This window comes from Orycteropus afer, unplaced genomic scaffold (assembly GCF_000298275.1).
Source record: "Orycteropus afer afer isolate SDZICR_OR568_19922 unplaced genomic scaffold, OryAfe1.0 scaffold00669, whole genome shotgun sequence".
NCBI classification, from domain to species: Eukaryota; Metazoa; Chordata; class Mammalia; order Tubulidentata; family Orycteropodidae; genus Orycteropus; species Orycteropus afer.
This window is the reverse complement of record NW_006922256.1, coordinates 1-9285: the sequence shown is the minus strand read 5'-3', so window position 1 is coordinate 9285 and position 9285 is coordinate 1. Positions and strand designations below refer to the sequence as shown.

The window sequence follows — 9285 nt, the reverse complement described above, 5'->3', positions numbered from 1 at the left end:
CCTTTTCTTTGTTGAAGAGGGTCTGTGCAATCCTTCTGCCTAGTCCGCCATCTTGCCCCGCCTCCGCCCCATTAATTTTTAATGCCCATCAGATCAGGCAACCAATCACAACTCTTTGCCACAGAAACTTTCCTTCCTTCACAGTATAGGAGTTATGTTTCTTCTTCTTCTTCTCTCTGTCATTCTTATAGGCCTGTCTTATCCCCATTTTCCTATTCCTTTCTCCTGTCTTTAACCAAGGACTGTTCTAGGTCAGGAAGAGTAAGATCATTCTTAGATACTTATCCTTTCATCTTTCTCACCTGACCACTCCAGCCTTAGTGCTGGTGGTGCCGATCTGACTTAACAAGCTCACTCATCTTACCACCACCCTCCCCTCCCCCTTCCAGAATTTTTATATTTCTCTATCTAGGTACCATGCATCTGCTTCTGTGACAAAATACCTATACTGTTTTTGCTCTGATACAGTGCTTTATATTAATTTTTTCCTTAGCAAGCAAGGACACTATAGTGACACATTTTATTTTGAAATCACACTTCTCACATTTGGATAAGGATAAGAAAAAAAAAAGAAAGAAAGGGGAAAGATAATATATGAATAAGCCATTTTATTTTTCTTCTGTGACAAGCATAAAAAAAAATCCCTCAGAAAACTTTTTAAAGAACTTTGTGTTTATTCAGAGGTTAGAACACAAAAGAGAAACTATGGCATCATGTTTTTCTGTAGTAGCAAAGAAAAGAGAAAAATCCTTATCAAAAGCTAGTTAGTAGCCATTGGAAGGAAAGCACGCAGACTGATTACTGGGATCTGTCAAAAAGCTTAACCTAACACCCGATCAGCTTCAGTCTGTCAGCCAAGCCATTGCAGCTAGAGCTGTGGAGGATCCCTAATTCTAATGCCTGGCAAGTGGGAGTTTTCCATTTCATCACAAAGATAAAAACACATTTCTAATATCCTAAAATGGACAAGTTTAGTTTAATATAATTTTGTTATAACTATTTTAGAAACTTGCAGAATGGATCTACTAATGTAAATAATTTGATTTACAATTATTTTGGCACTATTACCAAGTCTTACCCTACTGAATTAAAGATTAAATTTTGGAACTCAGTACACTGAAAGATGCCCATGTAGCTGTCTTTCAGTATACTGTCTGTTTATGGAGATGGGGATTAAAAAACATTCATGTAGAACTCTTCTGTTTGTTTCTACTCTACACGCTTGCAAGAGCTACCCTTGCTTTAAAGCTGTGGTTTACTCTTTTCAGTGGCTCAACTGCTGCTTCGTGTGTGATTTTTGTTTTGTTTTTTGGCAAAGAGTTCTTAAAAACAGGAAGTGGAGTTAGGCTAAGTTTTTTGAAGATGTCTAAAATCTATGCTTCTCCTGCCTATTTATAAAATAATTATGAGCAACTTTTGCTAAAAACTCTTTTCACTAGAAGTGTGGAATAAATTTATGTGTTAATAAAATCATTTGTATTTTGTATTGTGTTCCTAAATATTATTACATAACTTAGTAGGCAGTGCATTTTATTTAGGTTTCAACTATTGCTGTAGAAAAGGAAATGGGGACTTGAGATAGCTGTTCAAATTATATGAGCAATTACAGTGAACTCTATTGGAAACTGATATAAAGTAGGATTAGGCTTACATTTGTAAAATCATAGGATTTTAAAGATGAAAGAATACCATTTATAATAATAGCTAACGTTTATTGAGACAGTACTATACAACAGTCAATGTACTAAGCAGTTACTTGTAATATTTACTCCATACACACTGCTGTAAGGTCAGGCATTGTCTTCATTTTCCAGATATGGAAAACAAGCTTTAAATAATTAATTTACCTAAGGGATTATACATTCAGAGATGATGCTTCCACCACCATGCTCAGATAATATGAAAGAGACCATAGAGATCATCTAATCTGTTCTCCCTTCATATATGAGCAAAGTGGATGGAGCCCAGTGAGGGCTGAATGACCTGTCCATAGTCCTAAAAGTACTGTGTGACGAAAATTGGATTCAGACTCAGAGTCCCTGAGTTCTCTTCCGATGTTCCTTGTACCCTAGTAGGCTTCAGCTCTTTGTATGTGTGTTCCACAGACTCCATGTCTTTATATTTTAGTGCTGAAGCTATAGTTTTATGTGTTTAATTTAACTATGACTTGCCTGTAACAGACGATGTATTTTATCAGGAAATGTATCTATAGTAGTTTTAATTTTCCTAGTGAATGAAGCTAACTATTTATTTATAGAATGTGCTTTAGACAGAGTAGTGAGCAGGTTCCCAGAAACCTTTGTTGGGTATCTGAGCTTTGATTGGTTTCTTTTTCAGCTTCAAGAGATATTCAGGAAAAAAAATGAGAAGAGAGAAACTAAAGGAGATGAAGAAAAACGTGCACTGCTGGTAAGGATAATATATATTAGTTTCAGGTGGGTTTTCTAGGTAAGATTTATTTTATTTATGTTGATAAAAAGTAAAGTTTGTTGGGAGCTGTCCCTCTCTTAAAAAGTCTAAACTCTTATTTAGAAAAATTGCTTCAGTGTTTATATGCATCAATATCAATATTTATATCAATATTGATATTAAGTATCCATATCCATAATCATTCATTAAATTATTTTCATCACTATTGTTGTTATCTGTGATATTTGAAGGGTATATCATATAATGGATTAATGCAGATCATTATGCATGTAAAAGTTTAAAGGTGAATTGCAAAGATTTAATTATAAATGTGAGTGAATTTAGGGGTAATACAACAATGTGAATCTTAAAGCAAATACAAGGAATATCTTTCCTTGTATTCTTAGAAATATAGATTCTTCTGAGATGAGTTATATTTATTTTCCTCTGAAGTTAGTTAAGTAACGTTTTCCTCCATCTTCCTATCAGTTTTATCTTTCCTTTTCCCATGTATTTCAGCCTGATGACAGGTTCACCTGCTGTCAGACACATCAGATACTATATTAGGTGCTTTGCATGCATTTTCCCAATTAATTTGCCCAGTAGTTCTCTTATTATCTGTAATTATAGATAAAGAAACTGAGAACTGGAGAAGTTGAGTATTTTGCCCAAAGTTACAAAGCTATTAAATAGCAATGTCAGGATTTGAACCCATGTCTGGCCAGCTCCAAAACCTGCTTTTTTACCTACTATACCATATTTCTTAACCTGATAATTAGATAGCAGAAACACAGTGAATTTTGTTGTCATGCAAATAATTATTTCATTTGCAAATACATGCTCCTGTGCAGTAGTTCAGTTAGTGTATATGGAACTCAAATAGTTAACTTTAGAAGTCGCAACATTTTTTATTAGTTTTGTTCTTCCAAGATTATGTTACAGGCTTTTAAAAACATGCACTATCTGTAGCAGATGAGTGCCATGTTCAAACCCAGTATATTTAGTTAAAAATGTACATTTCTATTTAGTTTAATAAAAGCAGATTACAAGAATTATGAAATACACATTGGCTCATAGGATATTTGACTATGATATAACTAGCAGTGTTTGTTAACCCTCTTCTAGTACACTAACTAACAAAACATGTGGAAGACAGTCTTAAAAATATAAGATCTGATTATCATCTTAGCCAAGGATACAAGGGCATTATTAGTTCTCCACTTAATTCAGGTCTCACGATTTTCAAATTGTAATGAATAAATCCACTATGAACAGCCCCATATGTAGTTTTTTTTAGAATATTAAGAAATGAGACTAGAGAATTGAATACATTCTTAAATTTTATTTCCAATAGATAATAATACATTGAAAGAGTAAGCAGTTATTTTAGTTTTGATAGATTGCCTCTAAGTATTATTGACAGGATGCACAAATCCTTATAAAATGTCATTTAAAGAGGTTAAATTATATTACTGTATTTTTGATATACCTCAGTGATAAAGTAGATACAAATGGATTCCAGTGGATATAAATGTAATTATTTTATTTATTTAAACTACTTCCAGAAATGACTTATATATCTTCCAGTAAAAATATAATAATATTCTAATCAGTAACATTTCCTAAAACACTTAAGTGACAAAGGGAGAAATACAAGGGAAAAATCATAGCAGACAACCCACACTGGGAAAAGATAGAACATTAGCATAAAAACTTGCCCCTGAGCTTCACTGCAGCATAAACAAAACTTAATATTGAATTAATGCAATTATTTTGTGATAGTGAAGGAGAAAAACCTCATTAATTGGGATTAATTATGTAAGGTCTGTCTGAGTTATGAAATGTGAATTATACCAGCATGCCCTATATTATATTATTTTATATGTGTATAGATCATTGTAACATTCCCTAACAAATGAAGGGAGGAAGGAAGCTTATTTTAAAGAAGAGATAAAAATAACTTATGAGTAATATTTAGCTTGTTTATATGTGAAGAAGTGCTTACTAGTCACTGACATTCAAAGATAACTTAGAGGTATTTATCTTAATTTAAATAGCCCTCTTGAAATCTTGTTTATATAACTTAGCAAAACTGTTCCTTGAAACAACTCATAAATAATCCTTCGTACAGCCTCGAAACAAAACAGCACTCTACAACAATATAAAACCCACTGCCATCAAGTGAATTCCAACTCATAGCAACCCTATAGGACAGAGTAGAACTGCCCCATAGGGTTTCCAAAGCTGTAATCTTTATGGAAGCAGATTGCTACATCTTTCATCTGCAGAGCGGCTAGTGAGTTCAAACTGCTGACCTTCCTGTTCGCAACTGAGTGCTTAACCATTGTGCTACTAGGGTGCCTTGAAATAATACAGCGCACTAGGAGCTCTGGAGGTGCAGTGCCTAAGGCATCTGACTGCTCACCAGAAGGCTGGTGGTTCAAACCTACCACCAGCCACTCCTTGGAAGGAAGACTGGTGAATCTACTTCCATAAAGATACTGCTTCAGAAACCCAAGGAGGGGTTCCTATCAACTCCACAGCAGTGAGTTTGGTTTTTTTGGTTTGGTTGTCAAGATGATAGAAATGACAATGCAGGTCCATGTATCCTTAGAACATTGTAGTGGGTTTTTGAAGAAATTGAATTTAGATTATAGTGAAAATACGTGTCATTAGAGAGAGGGTATAGCACAGGCTTAAGAACAAGATTTTCTGGGTCAAATCCTGTCCTGCCACTCAATACCTAATCCACCTTCTTTGTACCTCAGTTTCTTCATTTGTAGATGAGGATAATGGTAGTAATGACCACATGTGATTGTTACAGGGCTTAAATGAGCAAAAAGCACATACCTATTTAACAGTATATGAAATATGAGCATTCCAAAAGGTTAGCTGATAGTAAAGCTTAAGCTTCTCTTTCAAACTGATTATTAAATCAAAACTAAATAAAAATATTTACAGTAATGAAAAATGCTAAGTTTCAGAAGGAAATAGGGAAAGGAACATAACATTTCTTGAGATGTTTATTATGTGGTGTGTTCTGTGCTAGATCCGTTATAAAATGTTATTCCCATTCAGACCTCAATACAGTTCTCTCAGGTAAGTATCATACCTGTTTTACAGACAAGAAAATAGTCTTAGGGTAATGACTTGCCTATAAGTCACAGCACTATTAAGAGCAGAACTAGGATTCCAGTGTAGGTCTTGCCTACCATTTCCACTATGCCATGCTGCTGAATCTAGATTTTTCCTCTATTTATGGAAAATTGCTAAAATAGGTCTAAATAAAACTACATACTTAAGAGGGACATGTTTTACTCAAAGCAACAGTTTTATCAGAAGGTTACAATGAGAATGTTTGAAATTAGCACAGATTCACTTAATGTTCAATTATGTGAGATTTTAAAAACTTTGCTGCTCATCTTTAACATTTATACCATTTGTGTGTGTGTTCTATATAGAATGTAGCATAATGATTTGCCCTTCCTAATTGATTATTTTTGTCATCTTTTTCTTTTTTTCTTTTGCTGTACTTGGGTTCATTCTGAAATGTGACACTTCGTTTGGCCCTTTGTGCTCTATGTCAGCGTCTTCAACTTTATGGATACCATTCTTCTACTAATAGTGTATGTACAATACTTTAAATGTTCTTTATGTATATAGCTCTCACCTGTTATACTTGATAATGTTATTTATGTAAAGTTATATCTGTTGTGTATAATGTTTAGGAATTTATTGACTACAATAAGATGCAGTGAAGCCAGAATCTTAGTGTCTTTCTCAGATTTTAATCTAAAGATTGCACTGTATGTTTTAGTCTTCTCAGATTTTGAGAGACTAAAACATACAGTGCAATCTTTAAATTAAACAAGGGAAAGGTCAGGGAACAATAACAACTGAAAACTCTGGTGGAATAATTGAAATTCTCTATATTTCAGCTGTATTTAAAGAAATATGTACAAAGTATGGAGCAGATTCTCAGGCCTTTTGCCTGTAGAATGCAAGTATTTTAAGAACTTGATCTGTCCATCTGGTATACCGTCTTTTCTCATAAAGACTGTATTTTAGACTTTTATAGTTCTAACAAAGGGGTACCTTAATAGACTTCCTGGTCTTCAATATTTCTCCCAAATTTGTTCTAAAACTTTTGTTGGCTACCTACTGCTTATGATTGATGCAAGAATCCGGTATAAGTTGGTACTTTTTCAATTATATGTGAAATATATCAGTGTATCAGTTGTATCTTAGAGATGACTATGATTTTTCAGACTCTTCATGTTTCTGAAAAGGTTGGGAATTCCTATAAATGAACTTCCAAATATTCTTCTCTTCTCTTGAGCTTTATTCTTTCTTGCCCTCCTGAGAAAATCAGAACTTGTTGAGTAGGCAGCTACTAAATAATTAAGAATACTTATGACCTCTATTGAGCATAAGCACACATAGTACATTAAATTTCCCCAGAGAGCCATAACTCTTTTGGAAACCCAGCAAAACCAAACCTACTGCTATCGAGTTAATTCTGACTCATAGTGACCGTTTTGGACAGAGTAAAACTGCCCCATAGGGTTTCCAAGGCTGTAAATTTTTATGGAAACACTGCTTTGTCTTTCTCCCATGAAGAGACTGGTGGGTTTGAACTGCTGACTTTTTAGTTAGCAGCTGAATGCTTTAACCACTACACCACCGGAGTGCCTCACTCATTTGAAATGATCCCTCAAATTACAAAAAATTCCACCTAAGAAGCCCTTGAATTCATGGTGGGTGACTTAGTCTTATGCTGCGGAAAGTGTTCTAGTTATAGTGCACAATTCTAAAAACAGGTGTGTTGCATCCTACATTGGATATTTTTGTTGCTTAGGTGCCGATTCAGCTCTGACTCATAGTAACCCTGTGTACAATAGAATGAAACACTGCCATCCTCACAGTCCTTGCTATGGTTGAGCCTGTAGTTGTAGCCACTGTGTCAGTCCATCTTGTTGAGAGTCTTCCCCTTTTTTGCTGAACCTCCACTTTACCAAGGAGCTCTCGTTGCATAGTGCCTAAGGCACTTGACTGCTAACCAGAAGGCTGGCGGTTCAAACCCACCAGCCATTCCTCGGAAGGAAGATGGGGCAATCTGCTTCCATAGTGATATTGCCTCGGAAACCCAAGGAGGGGTCACTATGAGTAGAAATCGACTCGATGACATATTACAACAACAACAACAACAACAACAACAACTCCACTTTACCAAACATGATATCCTTCTCCAAGGACTGATCCCTTCTGACAATATGAGCAAAGTAGGTGAGTTAAAGTCTAGCTATTCTTTGAGCATTCTGGCTGTACTTCCTCCAGGAGAGATGTTTTTATTCTTCTGGTAGTACATGGTATTATTCTTGGTATTCTTTGCCAACACCATAATTCAGAGGCATCAACTTTTATTCAGTCTTTCTTAATTCATTGTCCAGCTCTCATATGCATATGAGGCAATTGAAAATATCATGGGTTGGGTTAGGCACACCATAGTCTTCAAAGTGACAACTTTGTTCTTTAACACTTTAAAAATGCAGATTTGCCAGGGTGCAATATGACATGTGATTTCTTGACTGCTGCTTCCATAGGTTTTCATTGTGGATCCAACTAAAATGAAATCTTTGACAACGTCATCATTTCACCATTTATTGTGATGCTGGCTATTAGTCCAGTTGTGAGTATTTTTGTTTTCTTTATGTTGAGGCATAACCCATACTGCAGACTGTAGTCTGGTCACTGTCAGTGTTTCAAGTCTTCTTCACTTTCAGCAAGCAAGGTTGTGTTGTCTGCATATTGGACATTGTTTCTGAGTCTTCCACCAATCTTGATGCCACATTCTTCCTCATATAGTCCAGCTTCTCAGATTATTTTCTCAGCATACAGATGACATACCTGTGGTATGACACATACTTCTTGATTGTGAACCATGCAGTAGCCCCTTATTCTATTCAAACAACAGCATCCTAATCTACATATGGGCTCTTCTTGAGTGCAATTAAGTGTTGTGGAATTCACATTCTTTGCAACATTAGCCATAATTTGTTGTGGTCTACAAAGTCAAAAGCCTTTGTATAGTCATAAAAAACAGGTAAACATCTTTCTGGTGTTTTTTTTTTTTTCAGCCAAGGTCCATCTGAGATCAGCAATGATATCTCTCATTACACATCCTCTTCTGAATCCAGATTGCATTTCTGGAAGTTTCCCTGTCATTGTACTGCTTCAGCTCTTTTTGAATTATCTTCAGCAAAATTATGCTTGCATGTGGTATTAATGGTATTGTTGGATAATTTCCACATTCTGTGGGATCACCTTTCTTTGGAATGGGTACAATATGGATCTATTCCAGTCAATTGGCAAGGTAGTTGTTTTCCAAATTACTTGGTATAGACAAGGAAGTGCCTCCAGTACTGCATCTATTTGTTGAAACATCTCAGTGGATATTCCATCAATTCCTGGAGCCTTGTTTTTCGACAATTCCTTCAGTGCAGCTTCAACTTCTTCCTTCAGTACTGTCAGTTCTTGATCATATGTCACCTCATGAAATAGTTAAACTTCGACCAATTCTTTTTTGTACAATGACCCTTTGTATTCCTTCCATCTTCTTTTGATGCTTTGCACATTATTCAATATATCCCCCATAGATTCCTTCAGTGTTGCAACTTGAGGCTTGAATATTTTCTTCAGTTCTTTCAGCTTAAAAAATACCAAGTGTGTTCTTCCCTTTTGGTTTTCTAATTCCAGGTCTTTGCACATTTCATTGTAATAATTTACTTTGTCTTCTTGAGCTATTCTTTGAAAGCTTCTGTTCAGCTCTTTTATTTTGTCATTTTTTCCCATTTGTTTTAGCAGTTCTCCATTCAA

At 35.2% G+C, this 9285-nt stretch overlaps 1 protein-coding gene across 1 annotated transcript in view; it reads left to right on the top strand.

The window, feature by feature from the left end:
• LOC103210921 (calcium uptake protein 3, mitochondrial-like) overlaps window positions 1-6035 on the top strand; it is a gene marked incomplete at its 3' end in the record, with an annotated part of 142588 nt that extends 136553 nt beyond the window's left edge. The window contains exons 4-5 of the mRNA XM_007956834.1: window positions 2338-2409; window positions 5997-6035. Of these exons, the coding sequence (XP_007955025.1) occupies window positions 2338-2409; window positions 5997-6035 (111 nt within the window). The remainder of the gene's footprint in view (window positions 1-2337; window positions 2410-5996) is intronic.
• Window positions 6036-9285: the final 3250 nt, after the last annotated feature.